We start from the raw sequence: 26,045 nt of genomic DNA, 5'->3' as shown, positions 1-26,045 counted from the left end.
GTGGCCACTTACTATCTGCCCCACAGACCCTCTCAGGGTTGGCTCCTCCCTGAGAACTCACAGCTCCTGCTGCCCCTTCTAACTGCCCAGACTTTGGGTTTCTCAAAGCCATGTGTTCAAGAGAGGTACCTGATTGGCTGTGGTCTGATTTTGTGCCATGTCACAAGGTCACAAGTTGCCAGCCAGCCTGTAGATTGACTGGCCATGGGCCCTGTGTCCACTGTGGTCCAGTCGACTATGAGACAAAGCATACTGCTGCCCCTAGGCAGGGGCTCTGGGTGGGCGGCTTTGCTCAGTTGTGGGCCAAGCAGGCAGTGCCATGCACCCCACTTCCGGTAGCCATCCATGCTTATGTGTGGACTAGAACAGAATACCCGCACTGGGCTGATGAATTAGAAAAGGCAGCTCCTCTGGGCAGACACAACCCCTGAACGTGCAGGGGAGCAGCTCTATGGAAGGAAAACTGTGCCTCTCCTTCTATAGGCACTCAATGTGCTTAGGAGAAGGAAACAGCTTTAAGAGCGAAGCTGGGTGCCCACCTGATCATGTGGCTATTCAGGACCCCACCTGCATGTCTGCACAGCTCACAGGTTTGGGTGCAAGTGAGAGGCAGGCTTCCCTGACCAGATTGCAGGCTGGGCTCCTGGACCACCACAGACTAGGTAGCGTGGTCCCAAGTTTGGCACTGTGGTCTCTCCTGACTGTTGGCCTCTTCCAAGCACCATGCTGCAGGCTCCAGGTGTGAGAGGGTAGCCACTTCCTTCCTGGGGCTACTTGCGGACTGGAGGGTCTGACGAGCAAGGTGGCCTCCTGTTGCCGGTGTCAGAAGCTGCTTTGAGAGTAGAGGGGGACATCTAAATGTCCCCACTCCAACCCTTTCTTTCTGAGTGGTCCATGGAAGCAGGAGTTTAGACTTCTGAGACTGAACTCCGCCTGTCCCCAAACCTCTTTGCCAATAAGCCCACGCATGCTCAACTCTGACCTTTTAGGTGAGGTGGGTCCTTCCACCTGTCCTCAGCCTCTGGCCATCCCTTCCTAGTGCTCAGTGCTCCTGCACGGTACGCTCACCCTTGGCTTCTCTCCTGGCCTGCGAGAATAGTACAGCGGGAATGGGCTCTGCTGTGGGCATAGCTCACCATGGGTGCTTCAGGAGGTAATTGTGGAATGAATGAATGCATGAATAAACGAACGAACAAGTGCTCACTACTCAGGCCAGCTCTCTTACTATCCTGTCATCCTCATCACACCGTGTGACTGCTCTACTCACCAATCCGAAATCCACCCATCTGTTGGTTCCCATCACTGACGACCTTTCTTAGAATTCTTTTCCCGGCCTCATCCTCACCGGCCCACCAGGCAGAGCCATCTCTCTCTCCTCATCTCTGCTGGAGTTCCCTGGTCCTTAGGCTGCACGATTCCCCTCTGAATTGTAGCCACATCTGTAACATTCACTGATATGTAAGTGGGTTACTTTGGGGCTCCTGGTCATCAGGGTGGTTGAGTCTTTGGGTCTCAAACCAGGGCCTCCCAGGGCTTTGTGCCCAGGGTTGAATGCAGGAAAGACAGGCAGTGCCAACTTGTAGATTGAAGTGAAGAGGTGATGGTGGCCCAGCAGCTGGAGGATCTCAGAACAGGTCCCTGTACTACCGTGCGCTTGCCTGGCCAGATCACACAACATCCAGACCTCTTCCTCCTTGTCTCAGTAGTGCCTCCTTGGCCTGGTGGTTTTAGAGACTTGAGCACCTAGTAGTCTAGCGTCAGCAGATGTTAGAATGCGGGGGTTTTGTGTTTGGATTGGGTTGGGAGGTCCTAGCTTCAGCCTCATCTCAGAGTCTCAGTGGTCAACAAGAAGGGTGTTGGGGTGAGTGTCCTCTGAGACCCTTCAGTTTGTCTCGCCTTTCCCAGCATCCCTGTATTGTAGCAGAGTAATACTAAATCAAACTATTACTACAGGTGATTTTTTCAGATCTGCAGGTTTCTGAGTCTGCCTGGCCATTCTATTTTTCATTCGTTTACTCATCTTCTAGACGTTTATGAAGTCCCTGTGCTGTGCAGGGTCCTGTGCTAAGCCAGCCCCTCTCCTTCCCAGATGATTCCACAGGCCCCTGCTAGGATGACTCCTCAGGACAGGCAAATAGGCCGTTGCTCCCCGTGGCCTCCACCCTCCTTATGCCCAGTTTCTTGGCACCTGATATGGTTCTTTCTCAGAGTGAGGGACCTTGATATCTCTTGGCCTTGACGGTTGTCCCTTTGGCTCCACGAGGCCACTAAAGTCCATGTCTGGGGGGCTCCCAAAGAGCAGGTCTGAGTCCTGCCTTTTGTGTGGTGACCAGGCTCGGGCAAGCCAGACAAGGAAGTGAGTTGGGGGGTTCGGTCTCTCCCAGCACCCACAGAATCACCTCCATGTCCGCACACCTCTGCTCTTCCTCCCTGCCTCCAGATTTGAAAGTTTACCTCGCCTCTTGCGCAGTTTCCCATACACCCTGAGCCTGATTTTTCCCTGCTTCTAATCGGTTTCCGTGCCTTGATCCAGGCCTTCCATGTCCCTTTACAGTGTGGAAGCCTGATTTAACGCAGCACTTCGCAGGCTGGGCCAGGGTTGAGGAGCACCAAGGCCTGATTAGTCTCGTGGGGCCAGAGGCCCCAGGCGTCCCCCATCCCCAGCCCTGCCTCTGCTGGCCCGGGGGCCTGTGTCCAGACCCTCGCCCACTCCCCCCCTCCCCCTCTTTATCTGCGGCTCCCAGCATGTATGCCTCTCTCTATCAGTGTATCAGGCCAGCATGCCTCATCTAAAGTGTATATATTACCTAATAAAATCCTTCTTATTTGGGATTATTGCATCAAATTTTAATTTCCTCACTCGAGCAGCAGCATGTCGGCCTGCCCGTCAGTGAAGGACCGATAGAAGGTGAAAAGAGCGGATAAACTGCACAAATTACTGCCAGCCGATGCCTATCAACCCTTTGACTGGAATTGACTGGAATTAAGGACTGAGAAATAGGATTTTCTGCCTCAGAATCTGCTGTGGCAGCTCTTGTCGGAAGTCCCCTTCAGCCCCCTCCGGCCTCCTCCCCACCAAGGGCGCCTCCCACTCCCAAAGCAAACTGCAGGTTGGCCTTTCAAGTCCTTAATCCTGTCATGGAAAGAAGGAGGGGCTGGGCCAGCAGAGAAAGAGGTGGACAGCCCCCACCGCCAAGGCTCCAGCTTCAGCCACTGGCTACTTTGGAAAGAGGCAGCCACAGAAGGGAGGGTTGTGTTCCTTCTAGAGGAATCCCAGCTCCTCTTGAGTCTGTCCCGACTTCACTACTGGTACCCAAGCCTCAGAGGTGGGGGCTGCCTGGCAACCCACCCCCACTCACCAGAGCTTGGGACTTTAAGCAAATCCCTGAACCCTTAAGCTGCAATCTCTCCACATGTACCCTCACTATGAGGACAAAACGGAGGACCCATGCGGGGGCCCAACACAGTGCTTGGCGCACAGTAGGTCCTCAACTAATGCTAAGTCTCCCTGTGAGATCCTAGCTGTTCTCTCTATAGAATGGCCAGAAAGCTCCTTACCTCCAGCATAGGGTTGATGAACCTGGGTCCTGGGAAGTCTGCATTTGCTGAAATTGTTTGGAACATCGCATTGTGTGCATTGTCTGGGAAGAGGTGTCTTAGCTTTCATCAGAAGCATGTGGAGGTTCCAGGCCCCAGAGAATAGTGACAGCACTTTTACAGCTTTTTCTATGCACCCAGTGCTGTTCCAAGTGCTCATGCATCAACTTGCTGAGGTGTGGGGACTGTTTTATACCCATTTCATACATTGGGAAAACCAGGCGGTGAAAGGTTAAGTAACTCAATCAAAGGGTTCACACCCTGGCAGTGTAACCACAGAGTCAGACCCTTAACCCCCTTGCTGTACTGATCTTCCCACAATACGGAGTTGGGACCCCACAGGCCTGTGTACCTTTAGCCTCTCTGTGGGAATGTCGGGGCTTCCTCTTTGCAGTAGGAGTTCTTATGAAGGGAAGAAGCTCCATAGCCAGGTGGGCCCATCTCTAGTCTTTGGGGCCATCTGTTCTCCTGGTCATACTCTGGTGCTCCTTGGACTGGGGTCCCTCTCTGGAGAGCCAGCCAGCCAGAGTGCCCCCCTGTAGAGGGGCCCAGGGCGGACATGTCTCCATCTCCTCATCTTAGGAAGTAAGTTTCAGTATATTGAAAATATAATCACTGAAACTCTGAAACAAGAGCTGTGGGCTCCCAGGAGCCCCCATTCCTCCCTGTTAATTCCTTCTCATAACATTTCCCGTCTTTGTGGCTGCACTTGTATTAAAAGCTCAGGGTTTTATTAAAAATGGATTTATTTATCCAAAAAGAGATGAAACCCAAACTTATCAGGAGCCTTTCAGAGCTCATGTTGTAGACACTCAGGCATGGCTCTTCCAGGGGTGAGCCGACCTCCCTGATCTCTGGTCCTGGGCTGGCCGCTGGACCCACTGAGCCTCAGTCCACCCAGGGGGACTCCAGGCCACCCAGCTCGGGGCTGCCCACGGGGAGATGCTCACAAGGCTCTGAAAACTGAGGGCTCCCTGGCCGCCAGCTCCGCTATCTGCACAGGCCAGCACTGGCCCCCTTTACTAAGTGGTGCTGAGGCTCACGGTGCTGGACTCAACCAGCCACACCAGGCCCTGATCGTTCACCTATGGGCGTGCAGCTGTCCCCTCAAGGTTTACTATTTGCTTGTTTGTTATTATGTGATTTGGGGCTGCGTAGAGTGGCATGCAGGGTCTTAGTTCCCTGACCAGGGGTTGAACCCAAACCCCCTGCAGTGAAAGCATGGAGTCTTAACAGCTGGACCACCAGGGAAGACCAAGGTTTATTGTTTAATGACTGTCTGGAATAGTGCTTTGGTAGGCACTGGGCCCAGATGACCTGGCAGTCCAACCCTGCCCTCAGCAGGCCCAGGGCAGCCAGAGACCCTCCGTGCTGGAGCACCCAGCACGGGTGTGAAACCATGGGCTGTGGTCAGATGGGCTATGAAGCCCTTTCTGGCAGCTAGAGCCTCAGATCAAAGTCCCATGCTCTCAGGACCTCCTCCTGGGGACATATCCAGGAGGTTTAAGAGGTGACACCAGGAAAAGCATCCCCCCGAAAGGATTCCCCTGGAGTGACAGGGGAGCCCTTTGTGTAAACCCTTCAGATGTGATACAATGCTTCCCAAATGACCTTCCATGGACTGCTAGGTCCAGGGCTATCAAGATGTTACATGAAAAGAGCCTGTCTTCAGCTTAGAAAGCCTGGGAGAGCAAAGGTTGATGCATCTCTTTATCACTTTGCTACTTTTGGTAGCCTTTACCACATTAAAGCAGGTTGTGCATCTCCAAGGGAGGGATGAGGGGTATATGTTTCCCCACATTTGACTTGAACTAATACTTATATTAATACTTGTGGCACATAGCCAAAACTTTCATAAATTACAGTTATCATTATTATATTTATCATATAACCTGTTACAGAGGCAGCATTGTCTGGCGAGCAAGAGCATTTTGGAGCTAAAGTACCTGAAATCGAATGCTGGCTTCACCATTCACTCCTTGCGGTGGGACCTTGTAAAGGCCACTTACCTCGTGGCCCTCAGTTTCCTCATCGATAGAATGGAGCTGTGTCCTGGAGTAGTTGTGAGGGTGAAATGAGTTCAGGCATAAAAAGTGCCTGCAGCGGTACCAGGCACAGCGCTGGGGAGGGACCCCTGCTGCCGTGGGTGCCTCACACTCTCTGGTACAGCTCAGGTTCTCAGAACCCACTTCAGGAGATACACCTTTAATGGCATCTTTCTCTGACTTTGTAACAGTCTGTTCCCCACCCTCCCCCGCCACCCAGGGGAATCTAGACAGAGCTCCTGTGAGGGCTGGGTTGAGGGGAAAGCTATGAACGGAAGGAGTCAGGCCTGCTGTCTACGCAGCCGCAGCCTCTGTGTTGTAACCGTTTCTCTGCTGTAGACGTTTCCTCTGCGACATTCTCACCTTCCTTCAACCGAACCTGGGGGTGTTCCGGATTGCAGTGTACCTGGGCTCAGGAGAGGCCGGGGCAACAGCTGTGTGTGGGTAGCGCTGCCCCAGGAGGGTGAGGTGGCAGATGCCCCTCCTGTGTCCTGACAGCGAGACCAGGAGGAGTCGGGGAGGCATCGTGCCCCCCAGGGCACTCCCTCCGGGGCAGAGTCTTGCATGTCAGGAGCCAGCCTCTCTCCGTAGGACAAGGTGCTCAGATCGGGGTAGAGGGTGCAGCCTGCAGGCTTCAGTCTCTAGGTGATGAATGGCTAATGCTTAAGAGGCGCCATGGCTATTAGAGACCTTCATCAGACATGCCAATGCCAGGGTTGGTATCTCCCTAGGCACTGGGTACAGAGCTGTCCTACTTTCCCTCCATCAGCCGTGGGACCTACAGCCTGAGCCAGAAGCTGGGCAGACAGGGCTGGTGTGATAGGGCCTGCAAAGCAGACTGAAGGTTTCCCCAGGTGAGGGGCGACTCAGCAAGTGGTGGTGGTGGTTAGGATCCAGTTGTTCACATGTTCATTTATTCAGTGAATCAACCAGCCAGTTGATATTTGTGCAGGCTAAGTCGCTTTACTCATGTCCAACTCTTTGCAACCCTATAAACTGTAGTCTGCCAGGTTCCTCTGTCCAAGGGATTCTCCAGGCAAGCATCCTGGAGTGGGTTGCCATGCCCTCCTCCAGAGGATCTTCCCTACCCAGGGATCAAACCCGTGTCTCTTATGTCTCCTGCGTTGGCAGGTGGCTTCTATACCACTAGCACCATGTGGGAAGCCCATTGGTATTTGAATGTGTCCATTATATGCCAGCATCTCTTCATAGAGAGTCTTATACCTCCACATCCCTGCAGGGCTGTGTCTTTTGCCTGAAGCACGTTCCTTTTTGTTTTCTCTCTCTGGCAAGCTACTCACTTCATGCTTGCGTGTGTACTTAATCGCTCAGTTGTGTCCAACTCTTTGCGACCCCATGGACTACAGACCGCCAGGCTCCTCTGTCCATGGGGCTTCTCCCGGAAGAATACTGGAGTGGGTTGCCATGCCCTCCTTCAGGGGATTTTCCCAACCCAGGGATTGAACCCAGGTCTCCTGCATTGCAGGTGGATACTTTACTGTCTGAGCCATCAGGGAAGCCCAGGAATACTGGAGTAGGTAGCCTATCTCTTCTCCAGGGGTTCCTCCTGACCCAGGAATCGAACTGGGGGTCTCCTGCATCACAGGCGGATTCTTTACCAGCTGAGCTACCAGGGAAACCCCACTCCTCGTGACCCATCCTAAATGTCGTCGTTTGTACAACTCTTTCCTCCTGGTGGACTTCTATACTTTGGGATACATTTATGCCTCCAAGAAACCCCGTATCTGTATAGCAGTGTCTGTCCATATGTCCTTGACCCCTTACTACAGATTGTGTGCTCCTCAAAATCAGGGGCCCCTGAATCCCATCGTGGGTATGCCAACCCTGGGAGCTTCTCCCCAGGTGCTGTAGGGAGAATGAATGGGGTGGAGGATGGAGCCATGGGAGGTAGGAGCTGCTGGTTGCAATGCTGGATGGGGCATGGTTCAGAGGACCGTGGTGGCCACCACAGTTGTCACGGTCATCCCTAGAGATACCCACTTTCAGGATTTATGATGCTTTCATTCACAGAATAATTCATCCTTGATGTTCTTCTTTACTCAGGTCCTAGTGAAAACAATGTCCCGGGATTTTGTGTTATTCATTTTGAGATTGGGGTAATCTGAGACCAGAGGAGTGCAGCAACCTTCTGAGGTCACACAGCACCCTGACGAGTTCAAGACAGAGACCAGATCTCTTGTCCTGCTGCTGGTTGCTCCTCTGTCAGTTCTTCCATGGGTGGTTCATCCGAATGAAGGGAGATGGGGAACGGAAGAGGGAGTGAGCGCCTCAGCAAGGTTGGGCCTCTCCAGCGGACACTGAGGTGTTTGCCTGGGGCCTCAGTGTGTATCCCAGGAGTGATAGGGGCAGCTGAGGTCTCTGTATTTGGCCCCTACTTCCTAGACTGACCTGAGGTCCCCAGGGGGAGGGAAGCTGTGGGTGTCAGGACAGCTACAAGAAGAACAGCACCCTGGGGCCTGGCCTACCAAACTCAAGTCCTTTCTCTTTCCCACCCAGGGCACGACAGTGCGAATTATCACTGCCATTGACCAGGATAAAGGACGTCCCCGGGGAATCGGCTACACTATCGTCTCAGGTAAGGCCTGGGGTGCCCTAGTGCCCCACCCCTACTCAAGAAGAGCCACTCTCGGAGTGTCAGGCTCTGTGGGTGTGTGGGACAGTGGCATGAGGGCACCTGTCCCCAGGGACAACCCAGGCCAAAGGACTCAGGAAGGAGCTGCCTAGATGAAGGAGGGAGGAGCCAGGGAGGAGAAGAGGAGTTCGAGACAGAAGCTCGGGTGTGTGGGGCGCTCGGGTGATGGTGGGGACAGGAGTGTGCATTGTTCTCCGAGGTCTCCGCTGTCTGCGCACGTTAGGGCTCTGAGCCCAGGTTACTGGTGATTCTTGTCTAACCTGCTTCAGTACACTGCATTTTTCTTTGTTTGTCATTACTTACTTGGTGAAAAGATGGCAGTTTTTACATCATTTTAGAACTAATTCAGCTGCAACTGTGGCTGATTTCATGCTCTCTTCACATTTCTGACCATCAGACAGTCACGTTTATCTGGAATGTTGCAGGGAGTCACGTAAGCCCTCCTTTCCCGCCTAGGCTCTTGGTTGAGCAGAGCAGTGACTGAGTGCAGAGAAAGTTTTGCTTGGTGGGACCCCTGACTCCACATCCCTGCCTAGAGACTAACAAAGCAGCAGCTCCTTGGCCGTCTTGGGTCTGGGTGGCTTTGGAGCAAGGGGGCTGATGAGAGGTGCAGGAGAAACTGCTCACTCGTTCACAGGCTGGATCAAATCTGTCCCTGTTCTCCCACCCCACCCTGGCCTCCCTGCCCAGCCTGCTGGTGAGTGAAACGCGAGCCTGGTGCATCTGCGGGGCTAGGGGGCGCTGTCTGAAGGCCAAAAGGGTGGCAGGCTGCTAGGCCAGTGTCCACCCCATTGCTCCCCCTACCACACTGCCAAGAGAGTAGACTTGGCGTGTAGGGGCGTTTTCTCCCTAAAGCTCAAGACACCAATGTGCGGTGATCAAGAACATGGATGGAATCTCTTGAGCATACTGTCTAGGGGTGGATCTCCATACCTCAGTTTCTCATCCATAATATGGGAGCAGTAAGAATACCTGCCTCAGGTGGTTCAAAAATCAGAAGGCTTATTATATGTAAAGACCATAATAAATGTATGTAAGGTGTTGACACTTTGTAAGTGTTAACTGATAATGTGCATGTGTGCATGCTTAGTTGCTCAGTTGTGTCTGACTCTTTGTGACCCCATGGACTGTCACCCCCCAGGCTCCTCTGTCCATGGGATTCTCTAGGCACGAATGCTGGAGTGGGTAGCCATTCCCTTCTCCAGGGCATCTTCCTGACCCAGGGATCAAACCCAGGTCTCCTGCCTTGCAGGCAGATTCTTTACCACCTGAGCCACCAGGGCCGTCTAATAATACCTTCAGGGTGCTGAGGGTTAGGTGGTGGGAGGGAGACCAGCCACATCCTTGGGAATGCAGGAAATCAGGGGAACTGTGGGCTCTCTGTGACCTGCAGCTTCTAGCACAACTGTTAACTGTGCTTCTAAGCCCACGGGACCCTGAGACCCAGGGTGAATGTCAGACCAGCTCATGTGGTGAGCGGCAGCAACAGCAGAGTGGGTTTGGGCCTCTGCTTCCCCCACCCCTCTTCCTCCCCATTCTCATGCCCAGCACAGGGCTCCACAAGAGTAAAGTCCAATCTGTACTTGTAGAGTGAATGAATGGATGGATGGATACATGAATTAATGTATGTTACTCTAAGGGAATGGGTTTTCAAATTGCATTTTGCCCAAGAATCACCTGGGAGCTCCTACCAAAAACGCAGAGTCCTTGGCATCCATGAAGGTTCTCATTCTATAGGACTAGGGTGCAGCCCAGGAAAGGTCCTTTCTCCTTGAGCTCCAGAAGCAGCTGGTCCTCAGGCCAGGATATGGGAAAGGAGGTCCTAGGGAGGAAGCCATTCTATAGGAAGGCACGTCCTCTTGGGAATTAGTGGACTCGCTCCTGGTGGGCAGAGAAGGGAGGCCCATGCTGGTGCTGGTCTCCTTCATGAGTTTGTCAAATTGGGAAGCGAAACAAGTGCCTCCCAGTAACACGGGGCTTGTGCTGGAGATCTGAGTGAACACCAGTGAGCCCCAAGGCGGATGGAGTTGGGGACCTAGTATAAGCTCCAGCAAGAAGGGGGCACCTGGCTGGGTAGGGGATTGTCTCCTTTTCTCATTATCTCTGGGTTAGTTCTAGACATACTCCCAGACAGGAGTGGGGAGCAGAGAGTCAGGACCTGACCTGAGATCATGGACAGCTAGAAATTCCTCTCTGATACCAGATGGCCATCCTCCAAGGCATTGGTCTATTTCCAGTCTGCGCTGGGTGCCAAGCCACCAGCCCCAGAACCTCAGGCCCTCTATAACAGAGATGGCCCCAGCCACCCCTTTCCCCTGGAGCAGGAGGATGGTGCTCTGGAGCTTAGAGTCTGGGACAATTGCCTGCAGTAGCGTTGCATGAAATGGCAGCATCCTGTGAAATTTCTAAGTGCAAAAAACAGGATAAGAAGGGAAACCCAGGATGTGGAAGTAGAGGTAGGGGATGCATGTGAAGGTGGGTGCAGAGGCAGAAGTTTCTGGAAAACCTCAAGCACTTAGCATAGCTTTATAGGATTCCCAGAACAGATGTGCCTTGACGGCTTTTAGAAAGGATGACAAACGGGTTTTCTCTTACCTGCCAGCTTTGATTGACTGGTAATGGCTGCCTAAAGGGGACCAGGAAGTCAAACAGGTTCAGCGCGGTCTTCAATTGGCAGAGACTGCAGTGGGTGTGGAAATGGAGGGGACCGCACTGGGTCAGCTGTCTGCCATCCTTGGTGGGATAGCACTTGGACCATGTTCACAGGGTGGCCATGACGGTCCTCACTGTAATGGGTATTTGTCACCAGCAACCCCAGATCCTTTTCAGACAGTTTGAGGAAAGGGCAGTCCTCTTTCTTCCTTCCTATCTTGAGCACCTGGTTTCCCTCCCTGCCCTTCTCCCCAGGCCTGGGCTGGCATGGACCCCTGCGAGCCAGCCTCAGCCCAAGTCTAAGCAGGCAGTCAGGCAACAGGGCACACTGCCCAGGGGAGCAGTGGGCAGAGGCTAAGACTTGACTCTTCTACTTCCCTCAGCTAGTCAGTGTAGACAGTACTGCAAAGAACGTTGTCTGCTGAGGGTTTGGCCTCTCGTGCCCTCCTCTCCAGTGGTGTTAAGGTCTGGGTGGCTTGGCCAGTGCCTGTTTGGCTCGAAATGGAAGAAGGGAGGCCCTGCCAGTGTCCCTTCACACTGACTGCCCCACACTGACCCTGAGTGCCTGTTGGGAGCCTGCTCTAGCTCAGGTGCTCTGGAATCATTTTCATTTGAAAGAAAGGACTGAGGGCCTCAGGGGCTCCCAGAGCCAGGTGCAAGTCCTGAGGGCACCATGGGCTACCCAGTCTCTGGGCACCTTAGGAGCCTGGGCAGGTGGTCTGTCTCAGACGCAGGCCCGAGCCCACAGTGACGCATGGCACACGGTTAACCTGCCCAGCTCCCTGAGGCCCTGTCCCCTCCAGACTGTTTATCAGCCCTACAGCTGGGGGGATTTATGTCCACACACCAGTGCTTTCCCCATTACTAATGACCCCTCTGTTTTGCCAAGAACAAAGAGGCCTTCAGAGGTAAGTTATGGCTCCGTTGCCATCAATTTGTTCTCAGCCTCTTGTGGCCAAACTACGACCGAAGAACGACAAGGCCGTTTCCCATAGAGGCTCTGGCACGGGCCCCATGCTCCCTCAGCCTGTGCCTGCCCTGCCACTCACCAAGGGCATCACTTCCTCCAGCGTCTGACCTCCAGAGCTCTGCGGGCTCCTGTCCCCAGTGGTCAGCCTCACCTGTGGTCTGAGCAGACACCCTCCCCTGCCAGATGGACATAGTCCTGCTTCAAGGGGTGGCTGCCCCCGTGCCCAGCAGAGCACAGGACTAGGAGTCCAGAACTGTCAGTTTGAGGCCCAGCAGTGCCCCTGCAGCAGGGTGTTCAAGCAAGGCATTTGGCCGTCTTAGCCCCATCTCCTCATCTGTGGAACAGAGATGACAACTCCCATGGCAGATAAGACAATGCCAGAGAGACCCTAAAGGACCATAAAATATTAAACATTATTAATTGTTGAAGAAAGTTCAGTACCAGGGGTTCTTGGGACTCTTACTCATTTCTTCCTTCATTCATTTAAGTATAGAGACGTAAGTGGTTGAGCGTGCAGGCTTTAGGGCCATGTTCAGGGTGGTGACCGCTAGCTGAGCTGGTCAGTACGGTTGCCTTGAAATGTACAGAGCTCTTGAAATGTAGCTGGTCTGATTTGAGATGTGCTGTAAACACACAGGGTTTTGAAGATGTAGTACAAAAAATAGATTGTAGAATATCTCAATAATGCCTTATACAGATGACATGTTGAAATGGTATATTCAATATACTGGGTTAAAGATAACATATTATTAAAAGTAATTTTACCTATTTTTTCTTTTAATGTGGCTACTAGAGAATTTCAAATAGCAGATGTGGCTTGCATTCTGTTTCTATGGGCAGCTCTATTCCAGGGGTAGACCGCCTTAGCTTGCCTTCCACTGCGTGTGTAACCTTCCGGGCATCAGTTTTCCACTCTGAAGTGGAGGTAGTTATAACCCAGGTCTCACAGGGATGCTATGGCATGTTTGCACTTAGCGGAGCACCTAAATGTGTAGTCAGTGCTCAACACACAGGGACTTTAATATCCACCTACAGTGGACTGAGGGTCTTCTCTGTTCTAAAGTCCTGAGAGCTGGTAAGGCCCGAGTCGCCATCTCAGCCGCAGGAACCTGCAGGCAGTCTGGGGGATGGGCTGCAGCGCCCTGGTGGAATGCTGTGGAGACAGGCATGGGCTGTGCTGATCATTGTTGATGTAGAGCAGTGGCTCCCAGGGGGGTCACTAGACTGTTCTTTCTACTCTTGTATATATTCAAAAATATCCATCATAGGAAGTGAGCAAGAATCCGTGGGAGGGGGTACCTCCCAGCCATCACCAGGAGGGGAGGCTCACCAAGGAGAGATCTTCTAAGCCAGCCCTGACAGATGAGCAGCTGGGAAGGGTAGAGGGAGGGTCTGTCGCAGGCAGAGGAGCAGCACATACCAAGGTCCCAGAGCAGAGAGAATGTACCCGATCATGGAGCTGCAGTCATGCGCGTGGCTGAGCATAGTGCGTGAGGGAGGTCACAGAGGGGAGACGAGGCTGACACGCAGGGTGTGGAATGCTCTGCCCAGGAGAACACGAGGCCCTGGTCCTCAGGGCAGTGGGCCACCAGTTCGGCAGGGGAGGGACATGGTCAGGGGTGTGTCGTACAAAGCTCACAGTGGGTTGGGGGCAGGGCAGGTGGGAGCAAGCAGATCAGCAGGGAGGCTGCCCTAGTGTCCCCAAGTGGTGGACATCACAGAGGGGGCACAGAGACAGAGCCAAGGACGGTGAGGAGGTCATACTGTCAGGAGGTGGCTGGCAGGGCAGTTGTTGTAGGCACCAGGAGGAGCCCAGGACTGGACCATGGCCTGAGATGCCTTTAGAGTCCCCTCAGGCAGAGAAATTATTTAATTTTCAACCACTATTTGTTCCAGAGAGGCATCCTCTCTTCCCAGTTAAGTGACCTGGAGGGAGTCACTAAAACTCTTGAAGCATCAGTTCCCCCATCTTTAATCTGAAGGTGATGGTGTCTTTCCCACAGAGTTGTGACATGGAAATGAGACCATTATATAAAGCAAGTGGCATTTGGTGCCTGTCCACCATAGGTCAGCACACAGCAGGCCTCACATGTGCCTCCTGCCTACCACTGGTCAGGATGCAGTGGGGACGAGCGCACACCATGCTGTCAGGAGCCCATCTTACCAGCTGCGACCACTCATATGTGTCAACGAGCAGGCCGCCTGGGTGGTCAGGGGACTTAGATTGGAGGCTCCTCTCAGTCCCAAGGGCTCTAAGGCCTGGCATTTTGTCCTGCTATCACCTTCCCACAAGTTCCCAGACTCTTCTCTCCTTAAGCGCTCGTCACAGGAAGCCCATCCAGGAGAGGCTGTGAAGCAGTGGTCCTCAAGGTGGGGCCTCGGACCAGCAGCCGCAGCGTCACCTGGGGACCTGTTAGACATGTGAATTCTCAGGCCACCCCAGAACTAGAGTCAGACTCGGGGATGGGGCCCAGGAGACTATTTATGAGGTCCTCCAGGTGATTCCAACACTGTCTGAATCCTTTCCTCCACTTTAGAAGCATGTTGATTTTCCAGAAGTACTGGACTGCTGAGTTCTGTCGTTTGACTCTCTCCTTCCCATAACTGCCGCTAAACAGACCCTTCCCCAGCACCCGAAGGGCCCCCTGCCACCCTGGGGTATGATGATTTGGTGAAGGAGCCCAAGCTAGCGCTTCCCACTCCAACCTGCATTACAGCCCCCGTCTCGGCCCAGACTCCACTTTCAGGCTGAAGAAGCCTACCATCTCCCGCCATCCGCTTTCTTGTCTGAGTCCTGCTTCTCTGGGTCTCCTGCAGTTCTGCCATATACCCCATTTGTTAGGTGCCTGCTGTGTGTGAGCCACTGGCCATTTAATCCCTCACAATAGTGTATGAAGGAGACAGTATTACTGCACTTTGTTGGCATGTACGGCAAGGCTCAGGGACTTTTATATATTGACCAAGGGTCACAGCCACCAGGCGGAAGAATAGGGATTTGAACCCAGGTCTCTTGGGCTCTAGAATATAGCCAGAATTCGCGTGACAGCAGCTGTTCTCAAAGTAATGTCTCCAGATGTCTCCACCTGGGTATTATTAGAAATGAAAAATTGTGTACCCTACCCTAAACCTGAATCAGAAACTCTAGAGGGTGGGGCCTGCATGATACTGTTCTGATGGCCTGGGGACCACCCTTTGAGAAGCTCTGGTCTTGAAGAAAACGTGTCATCAACAGGTCAGTATCGCCCCCAAGGGGGCAAAGATTTGTTCTGAGAGGTAAAAAAATACCTTACCCCTTATATGTATAAAGCACAGATATACATATGCTATATTTGTGATATTAAAATTTCATGCAGGTTAGGGGAGCAGTTAGAAAAAAATGTCTTAAATGGCTAGGGAGGTTGGAGGGGCGTGTGATAATGAAAATAAAGGGTTGAGAAACAATGGCCTCGAATGAAGAATAGGTGTGCAGTATCAAGGTTGAAACCCCTCAGTCCCAGCTTAAAAGGCAGTGGCCTTACCACTGGGTCATGCTGGGGGTCCTACCCAGGTATGTTAGTGAAAGACAAAGTCTTCACTCATCACTTGCTGAATTTTACTTTTAATGTTACCAAGTGCGGCAGTTCCTTGAAAACACATTGAACACTGAAATGAAAGCTGTGTGTGTGTGTGTGTGTGTGTAGAGACAGAGAATAAGCAGTCAAATTTGCACAAATCCACATACACCAGTACATACACCTCCACATATGCCAATAACTAAATCGGGCCCCTGGCCATGGCCTGGTAGGGGACAGCTATCACAGAAGACCATCATTTGAATCACTTCAAAGCCCTTGTGATTAAGCTGCTTGGCATTTTTCTCCCCCCAAGAAGTAAAAACTTATGAAAAGCAGATCTGCTTTGGAAATCAGAATTGCACATCAAAGCCCCTGGCTTGGAGTACATATCGGGCACCTGAAAGCCCCAGAAACCTCAGGGCATCTGGCCAGGCACAGTGGGGAACAGCTGGAGCCAAGAGGGAGCCAGGGAGGAGTCGGGGCTGATGGGAGACAAGTGCTGGGGCCAGGTGGAGGAGGGCATACAAGGCAAAAGATGTGGGTTCTTGAGCATGTCTGGGGGTGAGAGGGTCATCAGAAGATTTATCTCATGGAAGGTCTGGACAGTCAGAATGGGAAGCACTGGAATGAGGATGGTCTTCTAACAGGCTGCTGCACCAAACTAGGGGAGGACTAGGGTTTGTTGTGGAGATGTAAAGGAGGAGATTCATCAAGGCAATATAGTGAGAATGGACAGTGAAGGCAAAGAGGGAGACAAAGAAGCATCTAAGCTCTAAGTCTCGGTATCTAGGGTCTCTGTAGTGACCTAGGCAGAAGGGGGCATATTCATAAGGAAAGCTGATCTGCTTACACCTGTGACTGCCATGTTAGACCCATGTCAGCACATATACCAGAGCACCCGTATCCCGTGTCAAGGCAGAGATCACTAATTGATCCCAGCACACTTTCCCACTGAGCCTGAGTGGGCCTCCGAGCCTCCATCAGCCGCTGGTAGTTGATAGGCATTCTCTAGAGAGCTGGAATGGAGAAGGCAATGGCACCCCACTCCAGTACTCTTGCCTGGAAAATCCCATGGACGGAGGAGCCTGGAGGGCAGCAGTCCATGGAGTCGCTGAGTGTCAGACACGACTGAGCTACTTCACTTTCACTTTTCACTTTCATGCATTGGAGAAGGAAATGGCAACCCACTCCAGTGTTCTTGCCTGGAGAATCCCAGGGACGGGGGAGCCTGGTGGGCTGCCGTCTATGGGGTCGCACAGAGTCAGACACGACTGAAGTGACTTAGCAGCAGTAGCAGAGAGCTGGAATGAATATGCCATCCAAGGTTTATCCAGTTTGCATCCTGTGGCTCTCTTCTTTCAACAGTATTTAAGGGGCAGTTCCTCTGACTTTTAAAAATTTTAATTAAAAAATATTATTCACAGTGCTCTCCCACCACCATACCAAACCAACAACAAGAGGTCACACTAACACTGAATTCCTCCTGGTAAACCTCGGGGGAGCCGTCACTTCATTCTCCCTGTTCGTTTTCCCTGCTCTCTTCGGGATTACACTGCTTCTTCACTTCCACTCCCCACAGTCTTCTGTGCCCTGTCTTTGAGCCTTTCCTGAGGCCCTGTGCGCTCTTTGTCAGTAGCTGTACCTTGCCTCTGGCATCCTTCTCATGAATCGAATTGGCCAGTGGGTTTTGACGAGGTTTCACCGCCATGGTCTGAGACGCTCCCTTTCTGCCTCTCCTCTTTCCCTTACCCTCCTCATGGGCAGAAGTCTCTGACTCTTGCTCAAGACACTCTAGAGCCTCCTATGGGACCCATGTGGGAGCTTACCCAGGACCTCCCACTCGGGTCCAAGCAGCACCTGGCTTCCACCTCCACAGCTGGGCAGGGGTGGCCCTTGCTCAGCTCAAGAAGCAGTTCTCTCCAGGCCTGGGATCTGGCAGACCAGTCATGGCTGAAGGCTACTTTCAGGGGCTAGGGCTCCTTCTAGTTCATGCCTAGAGATTGCTTTGGAGAGAAGTTCTAGTCTGATGTCAACAGGCATTTGTCTTATTAAAAAAATTGACTCGTTTCTAGTTTTTCCTCATCTCTAAGTAACTGCTTTTTATTGCACTGAGATCCTTGGAGGATTGTGAAATTAGCCAGCATTTGTTTTGCTTTCTCTTTCTTTCTTATCTTGGCACACTTCAAGTGCACAGAACTGATTTAGACATCATCTTTGGCTCAGAGTCAGCACTGGTCCTTGTATGGCCCTCTTTAGTTTCATTATTAGTTTTTAATAATTTTGTGGACACCTGTGAACCCACCAACCAACCCAAGAGCCAGACCGTTACTCATCCCACACATCTCCCTGTGTTCCCATCCAGTCCATCCTGACTCCCCATCCCACAGCCATCTCTTTGCACCTTGCGTTGGTTTTTTTTTTTTTCTTTTTTATTTCTTTGGTTTCAAAAAATGTTTTGTCACACGTGCATATTTCAGTTGTCTTTGAACCTTATTTTAATAGTATGTTACACGTAGTCTCCTGGACTTGTGTTTTCTCTTCAAAGTTACATACTAGATCCATCTATATTTTTCTGGGGGGGGGGGTGTCATTATTTGTTCATTTTTATTACTCTGTATTACATCATGTGAAAATATTACAGGTAATCCATTTTCTTGTTGAATGGTGTGTGCACTGATTTTTGCTATTGCAAGCCATGCTGCTCTAACATCTTGTGCATCTCTCTCTCTACACACGTGAGAGAGGGTTTGCTCTGGGCTACAGATACTCTCTGTCACCCTCACCCTCACTCTCACCCCAGAACGCAGCCGGCCAGAGCATTTTACAGGTAAGGAAACTAGACCCACAGAGCTCATGAAACACTTAGGCTCACACAGCACATAAGTTGGGGGCACAGGATTCAAACCCAGCTTTTCTTGCTTCCAAAACCCACATCCTTTTTACCACCTTTTACTATTCTGCCTGGGAAACCAAATGATTCATGTCAACCCCCGGTCTATGTACCGAACTAGAACCCCAGGATTCATTCATTCGGTTAACCAGCCGATATTAATTGAGTTCCTACTGTGTGCCAGGCTCCATGCCAGACCCTGGGGACCAATTGTGAACGGAAGTTGCTGTCACTGAGTCCACAGAGCTCACATTCTAGTGGGGAAGACGTAACTAAATATCAGCAAAGGCAGTGTCTCCTGGCTATATTAAGCACTGAGCAGGAAATACTAGTGTGAGAAGGTAACTGGGGTGAAGAGCCACTCAGGAAGAGGGGGTCAGGAAGGCTGGACTAGGGGGATGTCAGCCGCCCGTCTCAGCCTCCCCAGGCTGTGGGCTTGGCAGGAGATCTCATCCCTCCCTCCTCAAAAAAGGTCTCAAATATCTTTTGGGAGATACAATGAGCCCCTCTCAGCAGCTCACATTCCCCGCTCCCTTTTTCATCTCACTGCCTGGATGACTGCTCCGCTTTCAAGGCAGCCCCCAGCCGGGGCTAATCTGAAATAAAAGTTTTTATTTATCTAGCTTGATACCTAGTGCAAGGTTAAATCATACAAGAGAAAAAGCAATAAGAGAAAGATTAAGTGTAAGGCGCTGTCTTAGGCATGCCCCTTTGCAATATGGTTACAAAGATATTAAGCCCAAAGTCACCCACAGCCTCACACGGCTGTACCCTCCCCTTTCTAGGCTCAGTGATGGGGTGGGTTCCAAAAGAGGGAGACAACCTGGGGTGCCCTGCAGAGAGGGTGAGCAAACCAGATGGAGTTCTACTGGCTCAGCCCATCAGCCACCTCCTGTCCCTGTAGGGCTCTGATTCATGATTTCCTGGGGGAACAAAAATGTTAGCATCTGCACCTATGTTCCTGTCAGCATCTCCATGTCATCAGTATTTATTATGTGCCTGCTATGGGCCAGGCACTCTGGAGAAAGAGAGGGAGAAATCTTAGTCACAGTCTCACAGCCAGCCTGGTTCAGGTCTCAGCTGACCTTGAGCAGGTTACTTCTGTCCGTGCCTCAGTCTCCTCATCTGTACAATGGGAATATTAATAGAGTTTATCAAAACATTATCATCTGATTGATGACGAATGCATACACAAAAAGATACTAGGATTCCTCAGCACATAGGTGGTAATGGAGATTCTAGAAAAGTAAATGTCACTGGCTCTTGCTCTTCCTCTCTACCTGCAAAAATCAAAGACTATAGCTCTTAGCAAATCCCCAAGCATTGCAGGGCCCCTATGGGCAGGAAGGAAGGCATATGCTATCCAACTGACCTGTTCTTTTGCCCCTGATCCCTTGTGGGTGTCCCTTGCACAAAGCCAAGTCAGTAAGTCACCTGGGCCGCTGCTGTCAGCACCCTCCCTAGCCGCTGAAATGGCCCAGCATCCCCCAGACACCCCATGACCTTGCAGCCAAAGTGGATCGTGGGTGGACACGGGCTGCTCGTCGCCCCCCTGCAGCTGTACTCGGGCTTGGGCCCCTCAGCATCCCTGCTGGGCCCCTTTATGCTCCATCTCCTCCCCCACCATTTAAACAGCTTCTCCCACTCGGCCTTCAGCTATTCTCTGGATGGGGCCCAGACAGACCACGAGGACACCATGCCACCCTCCCCACCCCTATCTCTCCTACAGAACCCATGTTTTAATGCAAATTTAAAATATGGGAGGAAGGAAAGGAAGGGATCTCTCTTTTAGCCCACATGTCAGCAGATGCAGGCCCACCCATAGGTTCACCAGACAGGTCCAGTGTCAGCCTCAGAGAGGACCTGACTGCACAGGTAATGCGTCACAGGAGCCTGAAGCGTGGCATGTATGACGGATGCTCCAGGAGGTCAGGAAGGTGCTGGATCTTGAGAAGGGCAGTACTTGAGGGATGATTTGGAGAGACCACAAGGAAGGTGAAGTCACCAGTCACAAGGCAGGGTGTGACCACACATTCAGGGGACCTCCCCATCAGCCCTAACACCCTCTTACAGCAAGGGATTCACATGGGAGAGCTTTCAATGCTGGAGTAAGGGGTCACGATAGCCTAGGAATAGTAACGAACACTTTTGTGGATGCTTAGAACTAGATCTAAATGCTTCTCCTGCATCAACTCTTTAAATTCTCCCTACTAACCCCATGAGGTAGGTACTGTCATTGTCAGCCCATTTTGCAGATCAAGAAACTGAGGCCCAGCTGCCCAGAGTCACATGGCTGGCAGGAGGGAAGAGCATGTTAGCTCCAGAACTGGCACTTCTCCAGGGCCGCTGGCCTCCCCTCCCCCTGCCCTGAACACCTGGCGGTGCTGCCAGAGGCTGGGGGCCACTGGATCTGCCTGTGGGCTCGGCTGTCTTCCTGTGCCCCCGCAGCCCTCACTCTGCCTCTGTGTCAAGTGCTCCTCCTGAGTCAATTAACTGGCTGCCCCATTCAAATATTTGACCAATATCCTGGAAACAGAGATTTCAGGGCAGATATTTTCAGACATTGATTGAACTGAACAAACATTCTGACACAGAAGGGATTTATTGCTCACATTTTCCTTCTGCTGGGCTGTGCTCCATTCCAGCACCTTCAGAAGGCCTTTCTTTTGTGGGGGCCCGTGGGGTGGAATCAGGCTGCCTCTGTTTTCCAGCTCACTGCCCCTCCCACACCCTTCTGCTGCCAGTGCAGGTAGAAGCACCATCCTGAAGGACCATATCAGTGAAACGCTTTTGAGTCAGTGAAAGCAGAGGCTGAAGGGCACTTTACCACAATGTCCAGCATAGCAAGGGTTATTTTAAAGGAGCCAGTGACTGATTTTTCTTCTTAATGACAGTGTGTGCGTGTGTACTCTTTGTGACCCCATAGACTATAGCCCACCAGGCTCCTCTGTCCATGGGATTCTCCAGGCAAGAATACTGGAGTGGGTTGCCATTTCCTCGTCCAGCGATCCAACTTGCGTCTCTTATGTCTTATGCATTAGCAGGTGGATTCTTTATCCTCCACCACCTGGGAAGCTCCTTAATGACAGGGGGAGTCTTAAATGTCTGAGAATGATTTAGTTTGGACTTAAGGAACACTTTGGAAAGGAGGAGTTGCAGTCCTGGGATGCTGTGGGTCCTTTAGAAGTTTGTGGGGACAGGAGAGTCAGCTCTTCACAACTCAGCAGATGCTTAGTGAGGAGGTCTTGATGAGCCAGCCTCCCTTCTTGGTGGTCTTGGGGAGACAGGAACTAGAATGGAAATTGGAAATGGAAAACCATTCTGTGAGAAGCTTAAGGACTTGCTGGGGAGTAGGCGTATGAAAAGTTGGTTGTCCGCCCATACAGCATTTGCTGAGGGACTCATGCCATCAGTAAGTCCTCTGGGAGATCAGAGGAGGCTGAGTGTGTCAGGGGTCAGGGGGATGGGGTGAGGGCAGCAGCTTCACCCCAGCTGATTCCCCAGAGAGATGATTTTAAGTGCCGCATGGGTGGGGCGTGAAATAACACTGAATCACACAGTGAGACGGCTATTCCCTTCTCAATTCTCTTTTCGATTTTCTATTTCTGTCAGCCCTGTCCAGGAGAAAGTCCAGTTGGGTACTCACATCTTGAACACCTCTTCACCATTTAGCTCATCTCTCTATTTAACAAACAGAAAGCAGGCTAGAGCCTTCAGATGCCAAGCTCATGTAACTAAAATCTCACCACATAGGCTAATTTTATCTATTTTATAATCACTATTTATGGCCAATGAACTGGTTCTCCATTGATAATATTCTTAAATAGACTCTATTAGAATGATTTTTTAAAGGAGAAACTGAATCAAATGAAAGAAAAGAGGCAAATAATAATAATAGGTGTGACATGCAGATATGGAAATAGTTGGACATCCAGATGACTGGATTGGGCAGTCCTAACACTGGAGTAACTTGTCCTGAGCCTTTCCTTGTCTGTACTGTGGGAGGGATGGTGGAGCTGCTGCAGGATCTGACAGTTGTATCCACGCATGTCAAGTGTTCCAAACAGTGTCCAACATCGGGTAAGAACTTCGGAGATACCAGCCCTCTATTGGATAGGATCCTGTAAATGATATCACCTTAGAGATGGGGGAGAAGCTATTACTGGGACTGAAGGATGGGTGAGTTAGGTAGAGAGGAGGGCATCCCAAGCAGGAGAGACCAACTGGAGCAAAATCTTTGAGGAAGGACTCTTCATGAGATGTCTGAGGGGCAACAGACAAGGCCACTAGGCTGCAGAAGAGGAAGGTGATTTCAAGGGTCAAACTAAGGAGTGTTTGGTTGTTCCTTTCAGGGCACCTATGGCCCCAAGAATTTGAGAACACTTGGAAGCTCAGGGAAAGGGGCCTCGGTGAAGCTGTGGGGTTCTTATAGGAATCCGGGGCAGACCTTCCTCAGAGTCGGACCTCCAGGGATGAGGAATTGGGGCAGAGCTTGCATCCTCTCTCCTTTCTTACAGCATCTGAGTTTGCCTCCTATGGCTTCAACAACAAATTACCAGAAACTCAGGGGCTTAAAACAATGGAAATGTTCTCTCTTCTGATTCTGGCAGGCCAGAGTCTGCAGTGATTTAGCTCCATGGGGCTGAAGTCACGGTGTCAGCCAGGCTGGTTCCATCTGGGGGTTCCGGAGAGGAATCCACCCCTTGCCTCCTCCAGGGGCTGGTGGCTGCCAGCATTCACTGGATTGTGCCCAGATCACTCCAGTCTTTTTACCGTGGTCACATTGCCTTCTCTTCTACAGTCAGATCTCCCTGTGCTTCAGTCTTTCAGGACTCTTGTGATTATTTGTAGGGTCCAGCCAATAATCTCCCAATATCAGGATGCTTAACTGAGTCACATTTGTAACTTCCTTTTAGCTATGCAAGGTAACATTCAGGGGTTCCAGGAGTTAGGACCTGGATATATGATGGCCTTTATTTAGCCTATCACAGCATCTTTGCCCCTGTCGATAATTTACCCGACTCATACCTCTCTTCCGCACTGGCTCCCTCATGGTCTCCCAGGATGGATCCGTGCATCTACCTAGTCCATGATGGCCATATTGACCTCTCTCATCATGGATACCCTTGAAATGTCCTTTTGGCTTCTGTCTCAGCTGTCAGTCATCTCCATATTCTAGTTTTCCAGTTCCAGACTTCCTAGAAGGGGTCAGATTGGCCGGCTCATCGTCACAAGCGATGTCCAAAGCCATAGGGAGCTGGCAGCCTGAGATGGTGTCACCCCAAGCACCTGGCACAGAAGAGGGCAGCAGGGCCAGGAGGGGGACCAGCCCCAAATTTATCTAGTACATTTAAAAAGATAGGTGGATAGCCCAGTGGGACAGAATAGAACCAGACCCGCATATAAATATGGGAACTTGATATATGATAAAGGTGGCACCACAAATCAATGGGGGAAAAGATGACTTGTATAGTAGCTGGTGTTGGGAAAACTAGCTCGCTCTATGGAGAAAAATAAAACAAGATCCCTCCCGTACACCAAGGTAGACTCCAGATGGATTAAAGACTTCAAGGTGAAAGGTGAAATACAAAGCTCATAAAAGGAAATGTGAGGGTATATCTTTGTGACCTTGTAGTTGAAAAGGACTTCTTACCACCCAGAGAGCATATGCCATAAGTGAAAAATTGATCATCAAACGATTTCCAATTCCGTTGAAATATATAGACAAAGTTAACAATAGATGACATGTGTGGAAAAGATTTTTGTGACAATTAGAAAACCAGCACAGGAATAATATTTAGAATATATAAGAAATTTCTACAAATCAATAGGAAAAGTTGGGAAATTCAATAGAAAAAAGACAAGATATATTCACAGAATGGGATGCCCCAGAGATTACTGAATGTATGTAGAGGTACCAACACTGACTGGAAATCAGAGAAATGCAAATGGCAATTACAATGGCCAACTGCTTCATATCTCCTGCCTGTTTTGTCATATCTACAAGTTATGAATGGATTTTAAAGATGAGTATTTTTGCAGTTGATTTGATGATAGTAAGCACTGCCTTTGAATTCCACTTAAGTGAAATGTTTTGCTCCCCAAATTTCATTCTTCTTACTAGTAGACCAATATTATAAAAATGTGCTCAATTATTGCTATATATCAAATTTCATCAAAAGTTTTGTGGAGATTTTTTTTCTCTTCTCTTCAGTAACTACTAACATCATGTCCTCGATTTTCCCTCTTAACCAGCAAAGTCTAAAATACTTACTATGGCCTTTTACAACCTCTACACTAAAGCTCTGTATCAATAAGAAGCCAGATACTATTAGGTTTAATCACATGAAATCACCATTTTTGTAGGTCAAAAATGGTCGAATGTGAACAGTTTCATAGGATTCAACTTAATAGATGTACAGGCAGCAAAATAGATAAATCTTTGAAACTTAGTGTTGAGTGATAAAAGAAACAGAATGGAATAGCATAATACCGTGTCTGTAGTTGCAAAACACATTAGCAACAGTAGATATTTAGCAATAATACATACATGTGCAGAGACATTTAGCAGAGCATGGGACTGGTACTTCTTTGGGAAAAGAGTAGTAGAATGGGAGGTAAAAGGGGAAACCCCACCTAACTAATAACAACATTGGCCAGCATTTACTTGGTAATCACCATGGCACCCCACTCCAGTACTCTTGCCTGGAAAGTCCCATGGATGGAGGAGCCTGGTGGGCTGCAGTCCATGGGGTCGCAAAGAGTCGGACACGACTGAGCGACTTCACTTTCACTTTTCACTTTCATGCACTGGAGAAGGAAATGGCAACCCACTCCAGTGTTCTTGCCTGGAGAATCCCAGGGACGGGGGAGCCTGGTGGGCACAGAGTCGGACACGACTGAAGCGACTTGGCAGCAGCAGCAGCATGTGCCTAGCACTGCTTTAAGCAGCCCATGCATTAGCTCATTTGCCCCTCACAGCGCCCTGATGAGGAAGGTGCTGTCATTGTTGTCACTTTGCCAGTGAGGAAACTAAGTTCTGGGTGAGTGACCACACCATCGTGATTATCTGGGTCGTGAAGCTCTTTTTTGTACAGTTCTCCTGTGTATTCTTGCCACCTCTTCTTAATATCTTCTGCTTCTGTTAGGTCCCTACCATTTCTACCCTTTATCGAGCCCATCTTTGCATGAAATGTTCCCTTGGTATCTCTAATTTTCTTGAAGAGATCTCGTCTTTCCCATTCTGTTGTTTTCCTCTATTTTTTTGCATTGATCGCTGAGGAAGGCTTTCTTATCTCTCCTTGCTATTCTTTGGAACTCTGCATTCAGATGTTTATATCTTTCCTTTTCTTGTTTGCTTTTTGCTTCTCTTCTTTTCACAGCTATTTGTAAGGCCTCCTCAGACAGCCATTTTGCTATTTTGCATTTCTTTTCCATAGGGATGGTCTTGATCCCTGTCTCCTGTACAATGTCACGAACCTCATTCCATAGTTCATCAGGCACTCTATCTATCAGATCTAGGCCCTTAAATCTATTTCTCACTTCCGCTGTATAATCATAAGGGATTTGATTTAAGTCATACCTGAATGGTCTAGTGGTTTTCCCTACTTTCTTCAATTTCAGTCTGAATTTGGCAATAAGGAGTTCATGATCTGAGCCACAGTCAGCTCCCGGTCTTGTTTTT

General features: G+C 50.5%; 1 protein-coding gene across 6 annotated transcripts in view; it reads left to right on the top strand.

The window, feature by feature from the left end:
• Positions 1–26,045, top strand: part of CDH23 (cadherin related 23) — a 439,149-nt gene that overhangs the window by 177,650 nt on the left and 235,454 nt on the right. For all 6 annotated transcript variants that reach the window (XR_015156859.1, XM_086382172.1, XM_086382174.1 and 3 more), the window contains exon 9: positions 8,160–8,238. Coding sequence is in view for 5 of the 6 variants with exons in the window: in XM_086382172.1 (XP_086238298.1) it covers positions 8,160–8,238 (79 nt within the window). In the remaining variant the exon portion in view is untranslated. The remainder of the gene's footprint in view (positions 1–8,159; positions 8,239–26,045) is intronic.

Source organism: Bos grunniens, chromosome 28, assembly GCF_055505025.1.
Source record: "Bos grunniens cultivar Pamir isolate PY7600 chromosome 28, Bosgru_T2T1.0, whole genome shotgun sequence".
In the NCBI taxonomy this organism is placed as follows: Eukaryota; Metazoa; Chordata; class Mammalia; order Artiodactyla; family Bovidae; genus Bos; species Bos grunniens.
This window is presented reverse-complemented; position numbering and strand designations above follow the sequence as displayed.